Genomic DNA, 26,252 nt, shown 5'->3' on the forward strand with positions numbered 1-26,252 from the left:
ATCCCTCCATCTATCCATCCACTTATCTATCCACCCATCCACTCACTTATCCATCCATCCATCCACCCACCCATCCACTGACCCACCCACTTACCCACCCATCCATTATTCATCCATCCACTTATCTATCCATCCATCCATCCACCTACCCATCCATCCATCCATCCACCCACCCATTCATCCATCCATCCATCTACCCATCGACCAACCCACCCACTTACCCACCCATCCATTATCCATCCATCCTTCCATCCATCTACCCACCCCATTCATCCATCCATCCATCCATCCATCCACCCACCCATTCATCCATCCATCCATCTACCCATCCACCAACCCACCCACTTACCCACCCACCCATTATCCATCCATCCATCCATCCACCCATCCATCCATCCATCTACCCATCCACCAACCCACCCACTTATCCATCCATCCATCCATCTATCCATCCATCCATCCATCCATCCACCCACCCACCCACCCACTTATCCATCCATCCATCCATCCATCCATCCACCCACCCACCCATTCATCCATCCATCCATCCATCCATCCACCCACCCATTCATCCATCCATCCACCCACCCACCCACCCATTCATCCATCCATCCATCCATCCATCCATCCATTCATTCATCCATCCACCTACCCACCCACCTACCCACCCATCCATTATCCCTCCATCTATCCATCCACTTATCTATCCACCCATCCACTCACTTATCCATCCATGCATCCATCTACCCATCCACTGACCCACCCACTTACCCACCCATCCATTATCCATCCATCCATCCATCTACCCACCAATTCATCCATCTACCCATCCACCAACCCACCCACCTATTATCCATCCAGCCACCCATCCACTGACCCACCCACCTGCCCACTCATCCTTTATCCATCAAATTATCCATCCACCCATCAACTCATCCATCCATTCACCTACCCATTCATCCATCCACACATCCATCTACCCATCTACCAACCCACCCACTTACCAATCCATTATCCAACCATCTATCTATCCACTTATCCACCCATGCTCTCATCCATGTATCCATCCATCCATCCACCCACCCATCCACTCACTCACCCATCCACCTACCCATCTACTGACCCACCCACCTACCCACCCACCCATTATCCATCCACTTATCCATCCACCCATCCACTCACTCATCTGTCCATCTACCCACCGATTCATCCATCCATCCATCTATCTACCATCCACTGACCCACCCACTTACCCACTCATGCATTATCCCTCCATCTATCCAACCATCCATCCACTAACTTATCCATCCATCTACCTATCCATTCATCCATCAACCCATCCACTTTCCCACCCATTCATTATCCATCCATTCATCCGTCCACTGACCCACACACCTACCTACCCATCCACTATCCATCCACTCATCCATCCATCCATCTACCCACCCACCCATCCATCCATGCACCATCCACTGACCCACCCACTTACCCACTATCCATCCATCCATCCACTTATCCATCCACCCATCCACTTATCTATCCACCCATCCACTCACTCATCCATCCAACCATCCATCCCTCCATCCCTCCATCCCTCCATCCATCCATCCATCCATCCATCTATCCATCCATCCATCTACCCATCCATCCATCTACCCACCCATTCATCCATCCATCTACTCACCCATTCATCCATCCACCCACCCATTCATCCATCCACCCACCCATTCATCCATCCATCTACCCACCCATTCATCCATCCATCCATCTACCCAACCACTGACCCACCCACCTACCCACCCATTCTTTATCCATCAAATTATCCATCTACCCATCAACTCATCCATCCATCCACCTACCCATTCATCCATCCACACATCTATCTACCCATCTACCAACCCACCCACTTACCCATCCATCCATTATCCAACCATCTATCTATCCACTTATCCATCCATGCTCTCATCCATGTATCCATCCATCCATCCATCCACCATCCACTGACCCACGCACTTACCCCCTCATGCATTATCCATCGATCTATCCAACCACCCATCCACTAACTCATCCATCCACCTATCCATTCATCCGTCAACCCATCCACTTGCCCACCCATTCATTATCCATCCATCCATCCACCCACCCATTCATCCATCCACCCATCCATCCACTGACCCACACACCTACCTACCCATCCATTATCCATCCACCATCTACTCACTCATCCATCCATCCATCTACCCACGCACCCATCCATCCATCCATCTACCCATCCACTGACCCATCCACTTACCCACCCATTCATTATCCATCCACCCGTCCACTGACCCACACACCTACCCACCCATCCATTATCCATCCACTCACTCATCCATCCACTCATCCATCCACTCATCCATCCACCCATCCATCCACCCATCCACCCATCCACCCATCCACCCATCCATCCATCCATCCACCCACCCACCCACCCACCCACCCGTCCACCAACCCACCCGTCACTATCCATCCATCCATCCACTCACTCATTCATCCATCCAGTCATCCTTTCACATGCCTACCCATCCTGACACCATGTAAAGAAGAAAAAAATGGTCCAAAGGAAGAAGTCAACCAACTGTCCAGCCGTTTTATTTGTCCATGCTGTGATCCAGGCCCAGTGCTAACATTGGGGAGTCCAACACAGCTTAGACACTGAGGGGCTCCCAGTGTGTGGGGCCATGGGGCTGTGGTCTCAGAGGTATCAGTTTCATCAGTGTCTATGGGCATGTAGTTCAGAGGTGCCATCTCTTGGTGGCTCAACACAATCACCAAAGGTCCCCGCTGTCTGCTTCACACCACAAGCCGTCAACCGCAAGCAGAGACAACCTGGGACCAGCAGATGCACGGGCACACAGCAACCTGAATCTCGCAGGCACATGGAGAGAGAGACACAGATAGCTGTGTACATGCAGGAGCACACAAGACGTACACACATCAGCACCCGGGAGGTGCTCGAGGGTGCTGTCACATGGCAACCCCGAGCATCCCTGAAGTCAGTCAGTCTCTCTCTCTCTCTCTCTCTCTCTCTCTCTCTCTCTCTCTCTCTCTCTCTCTCTCTCTCTCACACACACACACACACACACACACACACACACACAGGGAAATGCAAATGGACACACATTAGGACACCACACCCTTCTGGAGGAGAGCTTTCCAGATTGAGAGGCACTGGATGTAGTTGGACCCAGTGTAGAGAGGCCTCATCCACACCTCTCTCTGCCCTGGGACCGTGACACCAACCACTCATCCACTAACTTACTGCTGCTCGTGGGACCCCTCACCCCAGCTCTGCTGCCCCATAACTGAGGATACACGGCAAAGGCAGGGCGTCCTGGTGAGGAGTGGGCTCCCTTAGCTGGCTTCTGCTGAGTGACGATGACCTGTCCCTGTGATGGTCACGTGAATCCGAGGGCAGGAGCCTGCCCACTACATAGCTCAACTCAAGGTCACTGCTCAGGGACCCTGCTCAAAAGGCCTGAGCTCAGCAGGCTGTGGCCAGGGACCTGCTTCCTTCCTAGGGATACCGATGACACTGCAGCCCAGGCATCTGGGGCCGCTTCTGCCCACGTGGCCAACAGAACTTGAGAACCCAGCCATGTGAGGGTCCCCATGGGGCTGACCCCATACCCAGGCCTCACCCCTCCTCACCCCAAAGGGAGTACTGGAATTAAGAAGAAGCACAAGCCATGGAATGATACAGGCAGACTCAATATAAATAAAATATTCATATAAAAATAGTCTCATACAAAATATTCTCTCTTATCCAGTGGCTCACTTTCCAAAAGATGGAAACTGCTGGGAGTTTTAGTATTACCTTTCCTCTCTATATATATTCCAAACTGGACTTTTCTAATGGTGACGTTTGAGCTGGGGAGGACTACAGGATGGGAAACGTATCCTGGAAAACGCCTCCATTTCTGGACCAGCTTAAATCTCTGGAGAATTAGCAGCAAACAGCAAAAAAATATAAGTGTGTGTGTATATGTCTACATAGGTATACAGGATGTCTGCCCTTGCACTTAAACATCTAGTGCGGCAAGGGGGTACTTGCGAAATCAACTAGTACAAGTATCTGCAGAAAGAATCATTATGTACAGTTCTACTCGGCTTCTTGTCCTAGCGACAGAATTATCCCACAGGAAAGCAAGCGGTCCACTTTGATTGCAGAAAACGGATCCCGACGAGGTGGAAGGGTTCTTTTTAATTAAATAAATTAATATTATTTTTTATCAGAATAAATTGTTAAATATTGCTCTCTTGAGGCCCCGGAGCCCAGAGTTTCTGGTGCGAAGGCTCTGCTCCGGCCAAGGAGTCCCCAGGCAGTGTCTGGGGCCGAGGGAGCGGCGCTGGGTGTGGCGTGGACAACTCGGGGCCCCGGAGGGGTCCCCCGCAGGGGATCCCACAGCAGATAAGACAAGCTCAGCGCGGCTGCAGAGGTCTGGGCCGTGCCCGCGGCGTGGAGAGCGTCCGGTCCTCGCCGCCCCGCGTGCGGCCAGTGGGGCCGCCGCCCCGCCGCTCACTTGCACGTGTAGACCTCAGTGCGCTCGCTGCACGTGTTGCACTTGACGTAGCAGCACCAGTGGAACTTGCAGTTGCACTGCCACACGCGGGCGTACTGGTGGGTGTTGTAGCCGCGGCCGCAGCACATGAGGTCGCAGCCGCTGGCCTGGGGGGCCGTCTTGTTGCAGGCACGGCCCTGCGTGCCCACGCTGCCCGTCACCGGGTCCTCCTCGCAGTAGTTGGGCGACTTCTCGATGTACACCAGGTCGGTGTCCATGGGCTTGCGGTAGGACAGCGGCTTCTTGATCTTCAGGAAGGTGGGCCGCTTGTTGCGGCTGGCGCGCACGGGCTCCACGTGAACGGCCTCGTTGTACTTGTCCTTGAGCACGTAGCCCAGCTCGCGGAACTGCGGCAGCGTGGTCCAGCAGGTCTTGGTGGTGCATGAGCCCGACACGCCGTGGCACTTACACTCCAGCTTCATGTTCTCCTCCAGGATCTGCGGGGGTGGCAGGGAGAGCACAGCGCGTCACTGCGTGGCCGGCCGAGTGGGGCCCCTGGCCCGCCCGCCCCCTGCCCCGCCTGGCTGGGTTTGGCGTGTGTTTTTCTTTCTGGCGCAGGAAACTGAGACCTGGATTCGAACCACTCTCACCTGCAGCCTTTGAGCTGTGCCTTCCCCAGGACTCGCCTCCCCTCCCTGCCCGCCCACCCTGAGTGGTCCTCATGCCGGCGCTTAGATCAGTTCAGGCCAGTCCAGACCACACATAGGTTCTCTCGGGGCTGCACAGGCTTAAAATCATTTTTGAGCCAACATTTAAAAACCAGGAGACTTTCAAAGACAGACTGCCAGGTTTGTTGGCAAACAGGGCATCTGGCAACTCTGGAGTGATACTCATTATTTCATAACCAGTGCAGCTGGGCACTGACCTGCTGGCCACAGAGGCCAGCACGGCAGTCCTGCTGCATCTGGCTCCCCTCAGCCAGCATCATCGCACGGCATGACACCTGGAGTTTTATCAGCACCTGCCTCCCTCACGGGTCGGCATCCCTCAACTCGCCACAGTCCTTACCACTCCCTATCGCTTGCCTGACCGCAAGCTATGCTTTTTCAGAGGTCGTCTGCTTTGATCATTTGTGGCAGCTGCCAGGCCCTATGGACACATCTGAGTCTGGGAACCCTGACTCTGATTTCACCTTCCCTGACTCCCAGCCTGGATGATGTTTTCCTTCTTCCGAGTTCCCAGCACCTCTCAGGCATCATCACAGCATGAGGGGCAGCACTGTACAGGGAGTGAAAAGCAGAGATTTGGACCCTGGGTTTAAATCCCAGATCTAACATGAACCTGCTGTGTGCCCTCAGGCAACTTGCTTCAGCGGAGCTGCAGTTTCCCCATGTGCAGAACGGGGAGGATGATAATACTTCATTATAATCATACAATGAGATGCTGGACAGAAATGAGGATGAACTTCTAACACACACAAGAAGCTCAGATCTCTAAGATGTAATGTTGCATGAAAGAAGTTGGATGCAAAAGAGAATATACTGTGTGATTCCACTGATAGGAAGTTCAAGGACAGGCAAAGCTAACGACTGTTTTTCACTTAATCTTTTTTTTTTTTTTACATCTTTATTGGAGTATAATTACTTTACAATGGTGTGTTAGTTTCTGCTTTATAACAAAGTGAATCAGCTATACATATACTTATATCCCCATATCCCCTCCCTCTTGCGTCTCCCTCCCTCCCACCCTCCCTATCCCACCCCTCTAGGTGGTCACAAAGCACCGAGCAGATGAGCTGATCTCCCTGTGCTATGCGGCTGCTTCTCACTAGCTAGCTATTTTACATTTGGTAGTGTATATATGTCCATGCCACTCTCTCGCTTTGTCACAGCTTACCCTTCCCCCTCCCCATATCCTCAAGTCCATTCCCTAGTAGGTCTGTGTCTTTATTCCTGTCTTACCCCTAGGTTCTTCATGACATTTTTTTTTCTTAAATTCCATATATATGTGTTAGCATACGGTATTTGTCTTTCTCTTTCTGACTTAGTTCACTCTGTATGACAGACTCTAGGTCCATCCGCCTCATTACAAATAGCTCAATTTCGTTTCTTTTTATGGCTGAGTAATATTCCATTGTATATATTCACTTAATCTTTATTTACATGTATAGGCAGTGGGCCAGAGATGGTCCACATGCTGGATTTTGCTGACCCCTGCTTTGGAATATCCCAGCAATAAAAGAAGACACCATTTACCAAACCCCCATTAGTACAAGATATTTATATTGTTTTCAGGTTTTTTCTTTTTTTTTTTTCCAATTTTTCTCTTCCCTCCTTTCTTTCTGTTTTTTTAAAAACTATATGTAATGTGTAAGGAGGCATTTTTGGAACTAAAGCTTCTCATGCTTCCTCCTCATCTACAGCCTGATTTCATCCTAATGGACACTTGCTGTTGTGTGCCAGGCACTGGGACGGGGATGTATTAGTGACGTGGTTTCTGGGTCACTTTCCTGGTTCTTCATCCAGACTGCCAAATTGCCTTTGCCTGTTACATAGTGAAAGAATAAGTGAATGAATGAGTAAATGACTAGACATCTATTTTTCACCTGTGCACACCACACACTGGCTCCATGCTTTTATACGTGGCATCTTATTTAACTCCATGGAGTTAGTGTGACTCCATTTAACAAGGCAAAAACCGAGGCTCGGCTGACTCCTAGAGCTGGTCTGTGAGGTGTTCGGGAACGAGGGTCTTACTGCCGAGGGGTGCGAATCAAGTGCTTGGTGGCTGCTTACTTGCTCTGTGACCTTGGGATTGTCACACCCCCTCTCTGGGCCTCAGTTGCCTTCAGTGAACACAGAGTGAAGGCAATTCCATCTTTTCTGACAAAAGTGAGAGGGCTGGAACAAAATCAGATATCCCCAAAATAGACTTAGTTCTGCCTCTGGGTCTGGGCCTGTGCTGGTGCTGGGGACACAGAGGTAACAAGATAAGATTCCCGTCTCCAAGGATGGGCCCATGTCCAGGGTCGTCCCAACCCTAGATGCTCAGCTTCCAGGAGGAGGTGACCAGTGCTGGTCAGTATACTCAACAGAAGGGAAGACCAAAGTGTCTGCACTCAAACAAGCCAGCGAGGCCGGGGCATCCAGAGTGTTCGGGGACAGGGATGGATTCTGGTCAGCTGAATGTCTGGTTCCAGGACACCTAGAGCGACAGAGCACGTACTGTCCTGCAACCTCCACACACGTGCAGCTGGTGGTGGGTGAGCAGCCACCCAAATCACACAGGTGTCCTTTTTTTTTCTTTTCTTTTTTTTTTTTTTTTGTGGTACGCGGGCCTCTCACTGTTGTGGCCTCTCCCGTTGCGGAGCACAGGCTCCGGACGCACAGGCTCAGCGGCCATGGCTCACGGGCTCAGCCGCTCCGCGGCATGTGGGATCCTCCCGGACCGGGGCACGAACCCGTGTCCCCTGCATCGGCAGGCGGACTCTCAACCACTGCGCCACCAGGGAAGCCCCAGATGTCCCTTTTGGTCATCAGTGAGGAGATAGTTCCCAAACGTCACCTTTCCGTGTTGGCCTAAAAAGCGTGGGGAAGAGCGAGGTGCAGAGGTGTGACGTGTGCTGGCGGCAGAGGTGGGCAGGCGTTTCTGAGGCCTCACGGCCTGGCTGGTAGAGCTTAGTGCGTCAGAGGCTCCAACACGGGTGCCTGGGCGCAGGGGGCATTGAGAACAGATTCTGACACTGAGTGTGGGTGAGGCCACAGAGCACCTGGAAAGCTGAGATGCACAGAGCTGTGACTCAGAAGTGTCCCCTCCAAGATGTATGCCCTAGAGAATCATATGCTTGTGTGCACAGGAAACAGGTTCAAGGATGTTCAGAGCATCAGCATTCATTGTGGCTCCAAACCGGGCATGATCTGATGTCCATCCACGGTAAAATGGATAAGCGGAGGCGTGTGGGCTCAACAGGACACCCGAGGGCAGTGACCATGACCAGCCATGGCAGCAGAGGTCAACCTCAGAAATATAGTGGGGAGGGAAAGAGGCAATCGTGGATGATTTCCACAGAATGATTTCATGTGTGTCAAGTTCAAAGGCGGCAAAACTGGACTGTGTTGTTTAGGGGCACATACAGAGGCGGTGGTGAGTGCAATGGAGAGTAAAGAAATGAGGGTCATAAGTATCAAGGCAGTGGTTGTCCGTCGGGTAGGAGGTGAGGGGCTGTGGTGGGTGAGGATCACCCAGGGGGCTCCTGGCAGTATTCTGTTCCTTGAGATGAGTGCTTTATAATTATTCTTTTAAATCCACATGGATGATCTGAGTGCTGTTTTGCATGTAAGCTATACTTGCAATTTATAAAAATGCAGTGGGCACGGTAGCCCACGAGCACACGAAAAGATGCTCAACATCAGCTCCAGGGAAATGCAAATCAGCACCACAGTGAGACACCAGTTCACAGCCACTGGGACGGCTACAAGAGGAAATACAGGGAGAACAGTTGTTAGCGAGGATGTGGAGAAAAGGGAACGAACCCTCGAACACTGCTGGTGGGAATGTGAAATGGTGCAGCCCCTGTGGAAATGGCCTGGCAGTTCCTCAAAGTGTTAGACAGTTACCAAATGACGCAGGATTATGGTCGCAATGTCTGGGTCTCCCGCTCCCCACCCCTCAACTCATACGTTGAAATCCTAACCCCCAAAGTGGTGATATTTGGTGGGGCCTTTGGGAGGTTCTTAAATCACAAGGGTGAAGCCCTCGTGAATGGGATTAGCGCCTCATAAAAGAGGCTCCAGAGAGACCCCAGCCCCTTCCAACTCGTGAGGACCCAGTGAGAAGGCCCCAGTTATGAGCCAGGAAGTGGGTCCTCATCAGGACTCCACCCTCCTCTCGGGCTCCCAGCCTCCAGAACTGGGAGAAATCAATTTCTGTTGTTTCTCTGCCACCCAGTCTGGGGCATTTTGTTGTAGCCACTCAGGCACACTAAGACACCCAGCAATTCCACTCCTGGGCATATATCCAGGGGAAATGAAAACACACATCCACATAAAAAACGGATAAAACAAAGTTTATAGCAGCATTCTTTAAAATAGCCCCAAAGTGGAAACAACCCAAATGACCACTGATGAACAGATAAATGAACCCAACTGATGAATAGATAAATGAAGTCCATCCATTCAGAATATTATTCAGCCATAAAAAGGGATGAAGTGCCAACACCTGCTACACCATGGATGGACCTCGAAAACATGCTGCTCAGTGATAGAAGCCAGACACACAAGACCACGTATTGTATAACAAGACCACGTATTGTATAACTGTCCAGAAGAGGCAAATCTATGGAGACAGAAGGCCGACTAGTGGGGCTGGGAGGCGGTTGGAGAAACGGGGAGAGACGGCCGAAGAGGGTGTAGGTCTCTTTTTGAGGTAAATTGACTGTGGTGATGGTTGCGCATATCTGTGAATATATTAGTGCTGACCTGTACACTCTGAGTGAGGGCATGAATTAGACTAATCAAGTTGGCTTTTTAAGAAAAAGTCCCTGGTAGGATGTCGTGAAGAAGCATTGGGTTGTATTTGTGCATCTGTGACACTGAATGTGTCCTCGGTGGTGGCCCCTGAGCAACGAGCCCCAGAACCAGGGCCAGGCGCCCGGGCTGGGCAGGCAGCTGCCTTCCTCTTCTGTGGCCACCCATGACCTGAGGCCGTGGTGGCATTTGTATGGGCCCCTAATCAGATGACACGCAGCCCCTTAATGCTGCAAACTCTGCATTTTGAGAGCCTCAGTGATCGCATTATGTCCACATTAAGCTGGGCATAATCACAGCCGCCCTGGCCAGGGCTGGTCACCCAGACGGGCACCGAGCCCTTTGCCCAAAGCAGGGGACAACAGCAGAGGAAGTGTGTGGGACAAAGCCACGCTGTGTTCCCACCGTGAGGCCAGGCTGGCTCCCAGCTTCCAAGCTGCTCAGGGGGATTTCTGGGGCACACCCCCTTACACTTGAAGAGCTTGGGACATGCTGAGCACCTACTGTGTGCTGGCCCCGTGCAAGGACTGGGGTCTCGGTAAAGTTAAGGCCACGAAGCTGCCGCCCTTGTAAAGAAGATAGGCTGTGGGGAGAGGTGAGCAGGCACCCACTTCAGATAACAGAAAAAGTGAGACGGAGAAGATGGAAGAGGATCAGGGCTGGAGAGCGCGGGCGGAGGCAGGGGCGGCTACGTGACACTGAAAGTAGGGGGACACCCGAGCAGAGGGCAGCACAGACCTGTCCCCTCGTTTCATCTCCACTTGAAAGATGGACTGAGGCAGGGCCAAGGGCCTGAGGGCAAAGGGCCCGAGGCTTCTGCACAATAGGGCCAAGGCCTTGCGGTGCCCGGGCTACAGTGCAGGTGCCCAGGTGGCACAGGTAGGGGGGCCCACCCCAGAGGCTCTACCAACCATGTTAAGGAGGTGCGATTTTTTTTTATTATTCTGTGCTTTTTTATTGAACTTTTTAAAAAGTTTTATGTTTACGGAAAAGTTGTGAAAATAGTACAGAGGATTCCCATACATCCTGTATCCGGTTTTGCCTATGACTAACATCTGACATTAGTGTGGTAAATGTAAACTTATTAGTGTGGTAAATTAATTAATTAGCTAATATTTATTATTATGAGCTGAAGTCTGTACTTTATTCAGATTCCCTTGGTTGAGACCGTATGTCCCCTTTCTGTTCCAGGATCCCATCCAGGGCACCACATGGCATTTAGTCATCCTGTCTCCTTGGGCCAGGAGATGGGATTTTATTGTGTGTGGACAGGGCAGCCAGTGGTGGCCAGGAGCAGGATTTACGATTTTAAAAAGACCTCACGTTGGCTGTAACAAATTCACCACTCACACTGGTGCTGGGAGAATGTGTGTGTGTGGGGGGCCTTACTTATCATAGGATTGTTCTTTGTACCATTTGAATATTCTACACTGTCAGAAAAAAAGTCACCTCCTCCACAAAGCCTTCCCTGATTGCCAGGGCAGTCGTTCACTCCCTCATGGTTTCCATAACTGTCCTGGGCTGTTGGGTAATTTTCACTTTGTCCCTGTGATGACTGTGGGGGTGGAGGGTAATATGGGAAAGCTCTACCTTCTCCTCAATTCTGCTGTGAACCTAAAACTTTTCTGAAAAAAATAGTCTATTTAAAAAAAAAATCCCAGGAGAGAAGGAGGGAGTTTTTCTGGAGTCAAGATTTGGCTGTTTCTGCAGCTGACCGGCTGGATGTCCTCGCTGGGCCTGGGTTTTCCCCATTTTGAACTCAAGGGGTTTGAACTAAATGATTTACGAGGCTGCTTCTGACTCTCTCTGAGAATCCTGACCTCATATCCACACTGCTTTTTAACCCAGACAAAGCATTTTCAGAGTTCTGATGGCATCTGGTAGTCTGACACCTGCTGAGAGATGGGCATATCCATCCCATTTCACAGGTGAGGAAATTGAGTCTCAGAGAAAGGAAGGGACTTAAGACCACAGAGCAGGCTGGATCTCCTCCATACGTCTCTCCAGAGCACTCCCCACCCTTCCCCAGGAGGCTGGACCAGAGGGTGGCACCCCTGAGCTTGATCTAGTTCCCTGATGGCTATCGGTGAGTGGCCTGGCCCAGGGCACACCGGGGAATGCAGCCGCGCCCCTTCCAGGTGGGTCTGGCCAGTGGAAGGCCCTGGAGGGAGCCCTGAGGGCAGAGCCAAGTCCTGGTTAGTATTCCTCCCGCTCCTCCCTGCTGGCCCACAGGGTGGCTGTGTTCCTCTAGCAGAGGTCACGGCTCCCACATCCTCTCTGTGAGTCCCCCTGGGTTCTAGCAGCCCGACCTCCCTAAGGAGTAACGGGACCCTGGTGCCAGCCCCAGGGTGCTGCACCATCCCCCTTGTTTCCTTTAACTTTGTCCTTTGTTTTATTAGCAACCTCTCCTTTACAAAACAGCTTTGTTGCAATATAATTCACATACCATACGATTCACTGTCTTAAAGTACACGATTCAGTGGTTTTTAGTATATGCAGAGCCGTGCAACCATCACCACTAAGTTTAGAACATTTTCATCACCCCACAAGAAACCCCGTGCCCATCAGTGGTCGCTCCTGTTTCTCCCTTCCTCTCAGTCCCTGGCAACCACTAATCTACTTTCTGTCGTTATAGATTTGCCTGTTCTGGACATATAAATGGACTCATACAATATGTGGCCTATTGTGTGTCCAGTTTCCTTCACTCAGCATAATGCTTTCAGAGTTCATCCATGGTATAGCAGGTGTCAGCACTTCATTCCTTTTTACGGCTGAATAATATTCCATTGTAGGGGTACGCCGCACTCTATCCACCCATTCATAAGTTGTTGGCCTGCAGTCTCTGTTTAAAACTCTCCCGAATTTCCTAGTCTGAATGTGCCCGTTGCATGGGCCCTGACCCCGGCGCTGCACACCGTTCCTCCTGGCACAGCCAAGCACGAGCCCACCCCGGGACTCCCAGTCTGTCCTCTTTCCCCTTTGTCCACCTCTGGGCTCTGCACCTGCTGGCCCTTATCTGGAAGGCCAATCTTTACTGCCATTATAGAGGCTCAGCCCAACAATTCCACCACAGAATATGTACCCTCCGGGGAGGCTCATGCATGTGTAAAATGACAGCCTCAGAGAGGCATTATCTGAAATATCAAAAGGCCGAAAGGATCTAAAGATCCACCAATGGGGACTGGTTCTACAAATCATGGTGCACCAATAAACTGGAATGTCCTGCAGCTGCCAGAGAGAATGAGGCAGCCCTGTACTTTCTAGTGAGGTACATAGTGGAGAGAACAGAGGTGCAGGAAGGTATGCAGAGCAGGAGCTGTTTGTACGAGACAGAAAAGACCTGTGCGTGTGTGTTCCTAAGAACACAGAATAACATCCCTGGAGGAGTACGTGAGACACTGGTAGGAGTAGCTGCCTCCGGGGAGGATACCAGGTATCAGGGGCCTTACTTTTCATAGGATTGTTCTTTGTACCATTTGAATATTCTACACTGTCAGAAAAAAAGTCACCTCCTCCACAAAGCCTTCCCTGATTGCCAGGGCAGTCGTTCACTCCCTCATGGTTTCCATAACTGTCCCGGGCTGTTGGGTAATTTTCACTTTGTCCCTGTGATGACTATCTACCTGTTAGCTTCCCCCATCAGGCCAGCAGCTCTCTGTGGTGGACATGGAGATATACCACCCAAACCCCCTTCAAGGGAGGTCTTGCTTCACAGCTACATGTAGAGATGTGCTGGTGAACAGGCTCTCGAAAAAAAAAAAAAGCCCTGTTTTGTAGTGTTTGCCAATTCCTGTGGGATAAATGCTCCCACCATGGCCAATTTTAAGCTACCGGTGGTTTCCCAATCAGCTTGCAAATCTCTAATATTATTTATTTAATACTGCGTCTTGCGAGTGATAAGCCCTGGCACCAGCACACCACGGGACAGGGCAGCCTCCAGCTGTCAGATGCTGCAGGGTCTGTCCCAGCTCCAGATCCCTGCAGCCCTCCCTGCAGCCGGGGACAGAGAGAGGCGGGGGTCCCAAGGTCTGGCCACTCCCACCACAGATCCAGAGCTCCCGAGCTCCCACCGCGGCCTTGCAGGCCAGCATCACAGCTGCACTTCGGCCCTGTCCTGCTCCTCCCACCCTCTTCACTGACCCCTCATCAACAGCTTAGACCGAATTCCATCTCAGCCTCTCCTCCTGGAGGACGCTACCTGTGACACTCCTGGGGGGCTGGGGCCAGGACATTCCCCTCCACCTCCTAGCCTCGGGCAGAGAGCCTGGCGTAGAACAGGTGCCGGCCAACTGCGAAAGGAAAGAAGGACCTACTGTGTGTCTGCTCTGATGTGCATTCATTCACTTACTCATTTTGCATTGAGCACCTATTGTGTGCTGCTGGCATCACTCCTGCTGTGGGGGCCTTGGGAGGACCATGATACAAACAGATGCTGCCCCTGCCTTCTCTGAGCCTGCAGACCCACACCAGAAGCAGCCATGGAATTAATACTCCCCCCAAATCTAATTACAAGTTGGTGAGTGCTGTGAAGGAGTGACACAGAGAGCGAAGAAAACTTGACCCAGGAGGAGCTGCTCTGTTTGCAGCAAGGGCCAGATACCAGGAAGGACATATTAGAATCAGCCAAACTCAAGACTATACAATGGAGAAAAGACAGGCTCTTCAATAAATGGTGCTGGGAAAACTGGACAGCTACATGTAAAAGAATGGAATTAGAACACTCTTTAACACCATGCACAAAAGTAAACTCACAATGGATTAAAGATGTAAATGTAAGACTGGATACTATAAAACTCTTAGAGGAGAACACAGGCAGAACATTCTAGGATGTAAATCACAGCAAGATCATTTTGACCCACCTCCTCGAGAAATGGAAATAAAAACAAAAATAAACAAATGGGACCTAATTAAACTCAAAAGCTCTTGCACAGCAAAGGAAACCATAAACAAAATGAAAAGACAACCCACAGAATGGAAGAAAATATTTGCAAACGACGCGACCGACAATGGATTAATCTCCAAAATTTACAAACAGCTTATGCGGCTCAATATCAAAAAAACAACCTAATCAAAAAATGGGCAGAAGACCTAAACAGACATTTCACCAAAGAAGACATACAGATGGCCAAGAGGCACATGAAAGGATGCTCAATGTCACTAATTATTAGAGAAAAGCAAATCAAAACTACAACGAGTTATCACCTCACACCAGTCAGAATGGGCATCATTAAAAAGTCTACAAACAAATGCTGGAGAGGGTGTGGAGAAAAGGGAACCCTCCTACACTGTTGGTGGGAACGTAAACTGGTGTAGCCACTATGGAGAACAGTATGGAGGTTCCTTAAAAAACTAAAAATAGACCTACCACATGATCCATCATTTCCACTCCTGGGCATATATCCGTAGAAAAACATGGTTCAAAAGGATACATGCACCCCAAAGTTCACAGCAGCACTATGTACAATAGCCAAGACCTGGAAGCAACCTAAATGTCCATCGACAGATGAATGGATAAACAAGATGTGGTACGTATATACGATGGAATACTAGCCATAAAAAAGAATGAAATAATGCCATTTGCAGCAACATGGATGGACCTGGAGATTATCATACTAAGTGAAATAAGTCAGACAAAGATAAATATCATATGATATCACTTATATCTGGGATCTAAAATGATACAAATGAACTTACTTACAAAACAGAAACAGATTCACAGATTAGAGAACGAATTTATGGTCACCAGGGGAGAAGGATAGATTGGGGGTTTGGGATTGACATGTACACACGGCTATATTTAAAACAGATAACAAGGACCCACTGTACAGCACAGGGAACTCTGCTCAATATTCTGTAATAACGTAAATGGGAAAAGAATTTGAAAAAGAACAGATACATGCATATGTATAACTGAATCACTTTGCTGTACACCTGAAACTAATACATTGTTAATCAACTATACTCCAATGTAAAATAAAACAATTTTTTAAATTCAATCTTGGAATAATGTTTTAAAAAAAATTTCTATGGAACCTGAGAAAAGTGAAGAAACGTAAAAATGTAAAGGAAAAGAAACTAAAATCTTTCTAAATAAATACCTGACATTAAAAAAATAAAATAGATAACCAACAAGGACCTACTGTATAGCACAGGGAACTCTGCTCAATATTCTGTAATAACCTAAGTGAGAAAAGAATTTGAAAAAGGATACATGTACATGTATACGTATAGCTGAACCACTTTCCTGAAACTAACACAACATTATTAATCAATTATACTCCAGTATAAAATAAAAATTAAAAAAGAAAAGAATCAGCCAAACTTAGGGGGATGGGGCAACGGTAGTTCAAACCAGGGAAGAGCACACGCCAAGGCCCAGAGGTGGGAGGGATGCAGCCTGACCCCGAGAGGAACGGAGGAGACATGGCTGGGGCCGTGTGAGAAGAGATGGAGCAGGGAGGTGGCGGGGCTGGACGCTCAGGGCAGGGATGCACCTGGAGTACCTGTGAGCCAAGGGGCTTTCGTGCAGGGAGTGAGGAGGTCTGACACTTGGAAAGATCATGCCAAAGAGAGTGGAAATGAGGTCAGAGAGTCAGAGTGGCAGGATGGAGATCCAGAGAGAATGTCCCCATCACCCAGGCCAGAGATGATGGCAGCTCCGATGAAGAGGGTGCAGTGGAGGGAAGAGAAGGCAATACTGGATGGGGGAGGATTGCGGGGCCCAGGGGTGGCTCATGGCCCTCTGATGGATATGGAGGCCATGCACTGAGACGAGGGACTGGAGGAGGGGCCAGGCTTGGGGAAGGGCATGTGTTGAGGGTGTGATGAGAAAATTTGGGGCACAGTGAGTGGCCAGGAAAAGGGGCCTCTCGGGGAGCAGAAGGGTCTTTTGGTGCCACTGAAATCTGGCCCCAGCCAGCTTGGGTGTCCACAGTGGATAATCCCAGTCAGGATTTAGTCACTTCCAAAGACTAAATAAAACGTGTGGTTAAAAACAGCCAGAAGTAGGACGAACACCTATAATTTTTGGTATTTAAAAAAAAAAAAAAGATTGCGGAAGCACAAGATAGGAGAGACTGAGAAAGATGGAAAGCTCTAGCTGACCACCAGAGCACCATGAACCAAGAGGCTGCTAAGAAGCCAACCATCTGAAGCCGTATTAACAGAGGTCTAGCGCTCACAATACGAGAGGAGATGGTCTTGCTCTATCGTTTTCAGAACTGGGCTACGCCCCAGCAGATGGACAGAACAGAGCACACGTGGAGAGGAAGGGGCTGGAGAGCCCAGGCTAAAGGAGCTGGAGCTGCCCCGCCTGGAGGGTCCTGGTCACCGCCGCATACATTCTGCAGGCCTGTCCTGGGGCTGGGTGAATGGGAGGGACTGTGTGTCTGTCCCGAGGACAGGACTGGGACCCCAGCTGGAGGGGAGTCATAGGCAACAGATCCCAGCTCAGTGAGATGCCAGCCGTCCCCACTAGGCTGACCAGCACTGGAGGGGCTGCCGGGGGGCAGGGGGGGCGGTGAGCACCTGTCCTGGGAGGGTGTGGGGTCTGCAGTGGGGATTCCTGAACCAGGTGGGGCAGGACTGCTCTCACCCTGCTTCTCTGTCCCCCAGCCCAGCCCCAAACCTGTCTGGAGCAGTAGGAAGGATTTTCTGCACCGCTGGAGGGAAGAAAATCAATCTCCTTCTGACAGGTCCCCCAGGAAGTGCCAACAATGTACCAGGTGCTGCCCAGAGCCCAGAATTACCAGGGCGGGGCTCCCAGGCCTGGGAGAGGCCTCCGGAGAAACTTGGCTCCAGAAAGATTCCTGATTCATTACACCCAGCAGATACCATCAAGGTTGGCCTCCTGGGCTGTCCAAACTCTCGGGGCTGCCCAGATGATCTAGGGGTGAACTTCCTGGAGGAGGAGGAGTTCTCAGGGGAGGGAGGTCAGACAGCGACCTCTGGCTCCCACACGTCCCTGCCACATGGCGCTCCTGGGACCAGGAGCCTCTGTCACCCGCCACAGCATTCTGAGAGGCATCTGAGTATTAAAGCCAAAAGCTGTTTGCCAGTGTTGAATTCCACCGCCCCCCTTCACCTCCCCACCAAACTGCAGTCCTCAGGAAAAACACAGCCCAGGAGGATTTCCCCACCTCAGGGCAACCGGTCCTCCTACCTGCCCTCCTCCAGGAATGCACCTCCATTCATCCCAGCATGGCCCGGGCCATCCCAGCCTTTCCAGGGCCTCGGCAAATGCCACCTCTTCCTCAGAGCGCCCTGCCCGCGCCCCACCCAGCCCCAGCAGGACTCCTCCAGCTCGGACCTCTCCCGACCTCTCCCACTCCTGACGCCCTTCTCTTTGTGCCTTGTTTTACAGCGAGCGCAGTGTGGCCTCCGAGCTCTGCACACTGACTCCTTGGTGAGCCCTTCCCCAGCCGCGGACCCTAAAGCAGTTCCACAGGTCATCACTCCCAGTTACCACGGGTCATCACCCCCAGATCCCACCGGTCATCACTCCCAGTTCCCACTGGTCATCACCCCCAGATCTCACCGGTCATCACTCCCAGTTCCCACCGGTCATCACTCCTAGATCTCACCAGTCATCACCCCCAGAGCCCACGGGTCATCACCCCCAGAGCCCACGGGTCATCACCCCCAGATCCCACCGGTCATCACTCCCAGATCTCACCGGTCATCACTCCCAGTTACCACGGGTCATCACCCCCAGATCCCACCGGTCATCACTCCCAGTTCCCACCGGTCATCACCCCCAGATCCCACCGGTCATCACTCCCAGTTCCCACCGGTCATCACCCCCAGATCTCACCGGTCATCACTCCCAGTTCCCACCGGTCATCACCCCTAGATCTCACCGGTCATCACCCCCAGATCCCACCGGTCATCACCCCCAGAGCCCATGGGTCATGACCCCCAAATCCCACGGGTCACCACTCCCAGTTCCTACTGGTCATCGCCCCCAGATCCCGCGGGTCATCAACCCCAGATCTCACCAGTCATCACTCCCAGATCTCACTGGTCATCACCCCCAGATCCCACGGGTCATCAACCCAAGATCCCACGGGTCATCGCTCCCAGATCCCACGGGTCATCACTCCCAGATCTCCCCGGTCATCACCCCCAGATCTCCCCCGGTCATCACCCCCAGATCTCACTGGTCATCACTCCCAGATCTCATCGGTCATCACCCCCAGATCCCACGGGTCATCACTCCCGGTTCCCACTGGTCATCACCCCCAGATCCCACCGATCATCACTCCCAGATCCCACGGGTCATCACCACCAGTTCCCACTGGTCATCACCCCCAGAGCCCGTGGGTCATCACCCCCAGATCCCACGGGTCACCACTCCCAGATCCCACGGGTCATCACTCCCAGATCCCACGGGTCACCACTCCCAGTTCCCTCCGGTCATCACTCTCAGTTCCCTCTGGCCATTGCTAGGTATGGGCTGGTGACTCAGGCAAGTCAGGACCAATCAGAGTGAGTCCTGGGGATTTGGTGTGAAGAGAAGACAAGAACTATTGGTAATTTCCTGCCAGAGGAACAGGATGGGATACAGAGGGCAGAGCTGTGGACAGCTATGGACAGGCATCTGACAGCCATGTGGGTCTAACTAAGAAAGCAAAGCTGAGAAATAGAGATGAGGGGTGTGTGGACTTGTTTCCTGGGAGTATCATTTGTACCCTGGATCAAGCTGGCCCTGAATCCATTACCTCAGGACCATTTGGTTCCATGAACTAACGAATTTCCTTTGTTTTTAAGCTGCCTTGGGTTTCTGTCCTTTATGGATTAAAATGTCCTAACTGTCCCAGAGGTCCTTTCGTCTGTGCAGTAAAATGTTTTACATAGACCCAATAGCCAGTCCTTAGTTCATGGGTTTGAAGTCACAGCAGGAAGCAGATCTGAGGGCCTTGGGGAGGCCAGGCCCTGAAGGTGGAGGCTGCGGGTTAGCTGGGCATCTGCTGCTCTGTCTGTCTGACCCCCCAGTGTTGGCCAGCCTGACTCTTCTGCAGGGAGAGGTCAGTTCTGGGCCGTGTGCACCCCAGCTGGTGAGCAGTGACCCAGGCAGTCAGAATCAGGCTCAACATGGCAGCACACTGTGACAAAAGGCAGCCTGAAGCAGGGGAGAAGGCACCAGTGTCAGAGCCAGGCAGCCCAAGAACCCGCTTCGAATCCCACCTCTGGCCACCACATGCTGGTGATGGCAGAAATAGCCAGAGGGAACAGGGCACACTCCCTGTCCGTCCCTCCGCGGCCTAACCACACCTTGCCTGATGCTGACCACAGAGGCTGAAAACACAGGAAACTACCTGATAAAAAGAGAGACCTGAGAGAGCAACTTCTTGTTTTCCGTCTTTGTATGCTGTGGTGTGAAAGCGTGATTCTGGGAGCTCAGGCAGCCATCTTGTGAAGCCGAGGCAAGAGAACCAGGGGCCAACAAGGTGACAATCTGCAGACGGAAGGATGGGAAACAGCTTGGGCCTCGAATAGAATAGATTGTTGAACGTCGGAAAGAAACTACATCCAGATGTTCATTTTGCAAGACAAAGCCGGCTCCTGTCAGTGAAGCCGCACCTGGTTAAGCGTCCTGTCACTCGGCACCCAAGCCTCTTCAGTGATCTGCTCCTGCTTGTAAAGTAGGAGCAGTTCTTTCCTCAGAGGACATGGTGGGGGTTAAGGAGAGAAGGGCTATCAGGGCCTGGTGTGGCGCGTCTCACACTATAGGCCCCTAACCCGTGAGTTCTTCTCGTTTCCACACAACAAATGCTGAGGATGCCGGGGTGAGCGTGGCGCGGTGCTGGAGGGGTGGGGGGCAGGGTTGTGGGGTGGAAGGAGCTGGCAGGCGCTGGTCCTGCTTCTGCCTCCACGTTGCTGTGTGGCTGCGGGCAAGCCCCTTTCCTTCTCTGGGCCCCAGTTTCCCCCGCCTGTACAATGAAGGCGCCGGAGGGGGATTTCCAAGAGAGAAGACAGTGACACAGAGGGACAAGGAGGGCACATTCTCCCAGACGTTGCCGGGTGGGAGTCGACCTCTGGGTAGTGCGGTAGTGCAGAGACACGAGGGAGTGACTGTCCCCCCGGGGCCACCGTGAGTGGCCAGTGGGCCCCCTGAAGCAGCTCGGCCCGTCGCCCTGCCTCCTCCCACACGGAGATGCCTGTCCTGGTGTGACCTGCACCCCCAGCTCCTGCGGCGCGTCTGCGCTGCTTCCACCTGCACGGAGAGCCTCCACGGTCACCTCCTCCTCCCTCACCCCATCTGCCCCACTCCCGGCAGCATCCTTGCCCGTCCGTGTTGCCGCTGTGCCTTCTCCCGCTCTCAGCTCCCAGCACCCTCCCCCAGCAGGAGACCTGGCTCCCGAACCTTCTCCAAACCCACTCCCCACCCGACCCGAGGCAGCCGGGCCACCTGGGAGAGGCGGCACCGTCGGGGAGAACACAGAGAGCAGGGGGCAGATGTGCTGGGCGCCGAGGCCGCCTCCTCCGGGGCTGTGTGGTTTCCATAGAAGGCCCTGCCTGGGCCAGACTCAGGGGACGCGGGCAGGAGGATGGTCCCCGCGTCCCGCTGCTTTCCTCTTCCAGGGCTCCAGGCCCCAGCTGCCCGTGTTTCTCGTCTCCAAGCTGCACGTGACCCAAACCACCTTCAACAACAGAGGCCAGCACTGGTCCTTCGTCCTGTGTGTGTGACACAAGGTGTCCCTCACTGTGCACGTGCTACAGCCATGCCCTGTGCTGGGGCCCTCATGCCATCTGCCTAAGGAGACCCACAAGGTGGGGGCCATGCTGGAGTCAAGGCTGAGGGCCTGGGTGTGCTGGGCACCTCTGTGCCCCCTTCTCCGGCCCTGGAGGCTCACCTGTGTACCCTGCGCCCACAGGCTCCCGTCCTCCAGCGTCTGGCCAGGCCCAGCCGGCAGTGGGGAGCAGGGAGCGGGGCATCCTGCAAGAGACTGGACGGCAGGAAGAGAGAGGGGCAGGGACACCTCTTCCCCGGATCCCCTCTCTGTAGGGCCGCGTGGTGGCCGTTACCCCGTTCCTCTACCTGGGGCCACGGCTCCCGCCAGGCGGCCCCTCTCCTCCAACTGCTCGCCCTCCAGTCCACAGGTCCCCTCTCTGCCCCGCAGGCCCCGGGCAGCACGAGCTCCCCACGGCTACCGGCCCCAGGTGCTGCAGCACCCCTCGGAGGACAGCCTGGACGCTACGTACGCCCTGAAAGTAACCCCTTTGTTCAGGTTCCTTCCGGGATCCCAACAGCGCCACTGACCAGACCCCGCGGGGACGCTGGGTGGGCGCCACCCCCCCACCGGCCTCGGTCGTGTCTCCTTGTTCACCAGAACACAGCCAGTGGCGGCAGCATCAGGACCCAGTGACCAAAGGCGTGGTGCCCGGCCGGAGGAGCCCTCAGGAGGGGCAGCTGTGTCATTACGGTGCTGAGGTTACTGACGGCGCTGCGTGCACTCCCCGTGTTCCTCCTGGATAAGAGGAGGGACAGCTGCTCACACACAGCCCCATGCTTGCTCCATGCCAAACTGCCCTGTGTCATAACTTCCTGTCTGCACACCCATCCCTCCCACCAGGCTGTGAGCCCCACGAGGGCAGGAACCGTGCCCAACTCCAATAAAAGCCACTGACAGCATCAGCTGGGCTTCCAAGCTCTTAACAGACAGCAACGCGCTGAATCCGCACGGTAACCCCATGAGGCAGATTTATCCTCATCATCCCCATTTTACAGGTGAGGAAGCTGAGGCACCAGGGGCCACAGATGGGAAGTGCTGGGCTGGTATGTGAACCCAGGCAGTCTGGCTGTAGCACTACGGGATGCAGCTGAACAGAACGAAGGTGGGTGTGCCAGGATGGCGTTGCTCCCCCAGGCCATGGTCACAGGACTGGATAGTGCTGTGGACGCCATGGTGCCCCCCCAGGTCCTCCCCCAGGACCACACACTCGCTGCCTGGCTGCCTGGAGTGTCAGCCACTGACACCCTCAGCCGCATCCCTCCTGGAACCGTCCTCCCATCACGGGAGCAGCCTCACCCACGGTCATGGCCCCTCATCATGGCAGCCCCAGGAGTGAGTGGCCTGGCCCAGGCCACTTTGCTCTGCCCTCAGGGCTCCCTTCAGTGTCTTCCACTGGCCAGACCCAACCTGAAAGGGGCGCGGCTGCATTCGGCCGGTGTGCCCTGGGCCAGGCCAATCCACTGGTTGATGCTGGGGACAACTCTAAAGGGCCATTCCAGCCCAGAGCCACTCATGAGACCAGCTGAAGCCTCTGTAGCTGCTGCATCACAGCTCAGCTTCGCTCCTGCTTCCTGGGAAATGCCCTGCATGCAGCGGTCCTTTCCAAGGAGGTTGACCTAAGACAACGTGGAAGCCAGTGGGCAGGCAGCCGTGGACACTGCCCTCACAAAACATACACAGGAGACCCGAGGTGTGAGCGCCGCCCTGGGAGGGGGCCGCAGGCTGGGGGCCCAGAGCTGACAGCACCGCCCCTGCTCTCCCGCTGCCCCGCCCCTCTTCCTCCTCCACCTGCCCTCCTCCTGCACGTCCATCCATCATGAGCAGAAAGCTTCATTTCTTTCAGCTGCAGCTGTATTCCTCTGGGCAACTCAGATGAAAGAGGGGAAAAAGACAGCTTTTTTTTTTTTTTTAGTAAACATTTGGAGTATTTTCTTCTTGGTCACATTCTTTGAGTCACACTGGATGCACCGACTTCAAGCAAGTATTCCTGTCTGCCTCGGGTGGGGATGGCAGGGGAAGCTGCGTTCCACAGAACAAGGCCGCTGGAATGCAGCTGGGTTAGCCCGACGGCACGGGAGGCGTGGACTCCGGCCAGGGCCTCAGGAAAAGGGGTGTCAACCCCATCCCGAGGGACAAGCTTCCTGGTTTAGATTGGGACCTCCTGTAAGGAGTGTTTGCCGGATTACGGCTGCTCAAACACTGTCTGTGGCTCCCAGTCATCCAGGGGTTGAAGCCCGGAGTCCGTGGCCTGGCTCTCGAGGCCTCCATGAACTGGCCTCTGCCAGCTCCGGGGTCTCGGAGGAACCGTTTCTCGGGGACCGACACCCCTCACCCCCAGACTTGTGTCTTTCTTGACGTGGCTCTCACAGTCACCACCCCCAACACAAGCTCACACACAGATTCCTGGACAGTGGAAGCCAGCAGGGGGGTCCCTGCGCTGCCCGCCACGGCCCGGGCAGCCTCAGCTGCACTCGCCTGTACCCGGGGCCAGCACAGCCCACTGTCGACGTGGAACAGACAAGCCCCACGGGCAACCCTGCCCTAGCCCAGCCCTGCCACCACTCTGGCTGCTGCCGTCTCACCTGGGGGTGGCCTCTGACGGGGTCTGCCGCCCTGGAGTGAGGACTGCGGAGTGAGGCAGTCAGGGACCCCAACTATCGCCTGAGGGGCAGGGAGGCCAGCGGGAGTGGGTGGAGCCATCAAACACACGTTCCTCCCGACCTCTGACGCATCAGTGGATTGGCCTTGGCATTCATTCATTCATTCACTCACTAATTCATTTTTCTACCACATGTTAATTTAGTCCCTGGCCTGGGCGGGCCTGAGGTTGGTGGCCAGGTGGCAGAAAGAGGCCAGGCCCCTGCTCTCCGGAAGCTTACGCTCTTGGGGGGTAAGGCGGCCGTGCATCCAGCTGTCACATAGGCACGAGGCCAATGCCAGCTTCCACCATCGGCGGCTCTGAAGGGAAGTGCGTACCTGCCCCTCCTGTGGTCACAGGCCCCCAGCGGTCCCCCGCTCCACAGCCCAACTGGAAAATGTTTCTAAGACAATGGAAGAATCTGAGTCAGGTGGGGTGTTACACAGCACTGAGGGATTGTTCACGTTGCTCCGAGTAATAACGCTGCCACTGTTATGTTCTTAAAACCCTTATTGATTAGAAATACACAGCAGGTGAAATAGCATCTTGTTGGATTCACCCCATACCGTTCCAGTTTGTGAGAGCCTGGTGGTGGAGACTAGAACAATGCTGATGGCTGTTGGCCAATGCTGGGGTTCTGTGCTGGGTCCGTGGGGTCCCGTACACTGTTCCCTCTCCACCTACACCCCGTGGTCCCATACACGGTCCTCTCTCCACCTACACCCCGTGGTCCCGTACACGGTCCTCTCTCCCCCTACACCCCGTGGTCCCTCACACCGTCCTCTCTCCACCTACACCCCGTGGTCCCTCACACCGTCCTCTCTCCACCTACACCCCGTGGTCCCGTACACCGTTCTCTCTCCACCTACACCCCGTGGTCCCTCACACCGTCCTCTCTCTACCTACACCCCGTGGTCCCTCAGACCGTCCTCTCTCCACCTACACCCCGTGGTCCCTCACACCGTCCTCTCTCCACCTACTTCCCATGGTCCCTCACACCGTCCTCTCTCCACCTACAACCCGTGGTCCCGTATACGGTCCTCTCTCCACCTACACCCCATGGTCCCGTACACCGTTCTCTCTCCACCTACACCCCGTGGCCCCTTACACTGTTCTCTCTCCACCTACACCCCGTGGCCCCTTACACTGTTCTCTCTCCACCTGCACTGTGTGGTCCCTTACACTGTTCTCTCTCCACCTACACCCCATGGTCCCGTACACCGTTCTCTCTCCACCTACACCCCATGGTCCCTCACACCGTCCTCTCTCCACCTACACCCCGTGGTCCCGTACACCATCCTCTCTCCACCTACATCCCGTGGTCCCTCACACTGTTCTCTCTCCACCTACACCCCATGGTCCTGTACACCGTTCTCTCTCCACCTACACCCCGTGGCCCCTTACACTGTTCTCTCTCCACCTACAACCCGTGGTCCCATACACGGTCCTCTCTCCACCTACAACCCATGGTCCCGTACACCGTTCTCTCTCTACCTGCACCCCGTGGCCCCTTACACCGTTCTCTCTCCACCTACACCCCGTGGTCCCTCAGACCGTCCTCTCTCCACCTACACCCCGTGGTCCCTCACACCGTTCTCTCTCCACCTACACCCCGTGGCCCCTTACACTGTTCTCTCTCCACCTACAACCCGTGGTCCCGTACACGGTCCTCTCTCCACCTACACCCCATGGTCCCGTACACCGTTCTCTCTCCACCTACACCCCGTGGCCCCTTACACTGTTCTCTCTCCACCTACACTGTGTGGTCCCTCACACTGTTCTCTCTCCACCTACACCCCATGGTCCCGTACAC

The 26,252-nt window shown here is 53.6% G+C and overlaps 1 protein-coding gene across 2 annotated transcripts in view; it reads right to left on the reverse strand.

The window, feature by feature from the left end:
• Nucleotides 1–4,558: 4,558 nt before the first annotated feature.
• WNT7A (Wnt family member 7A) overlaps nt 4,559–26,252 on the reverse strand; it is a gene marked incomplete at both ends in the record, with an annotated part of 66,705 nt that continues 45,011 nt past the window's right edge. The window contains one exon of one of the 2 annotated variants that reach the window (XM_079713083.1): nt 4,559–5,038. In XM_079713083.1, coding sequence (XP_079569209.1) covers nt 4,559–5,038 — 480 coding nt within the window. The remainder of the gene's footprint in view (nt 5,039–26,252) is intronic. The other variant, XM_079713084.1, reaches the window with a different exon arrangement.

The sequence above is a fragment of the Hyperoodon ampullatus genome, assembly GCF_949752795.1.
Source record: "Hyperoodon ampullatus genome assembly, chromosome: 10".
NCBI lineage: Eukaryota > Metazoa > Chordata > Mammalia > Artiodactyla > Ziphiidae > Hyperoodon > Hyperoodon ampullatus.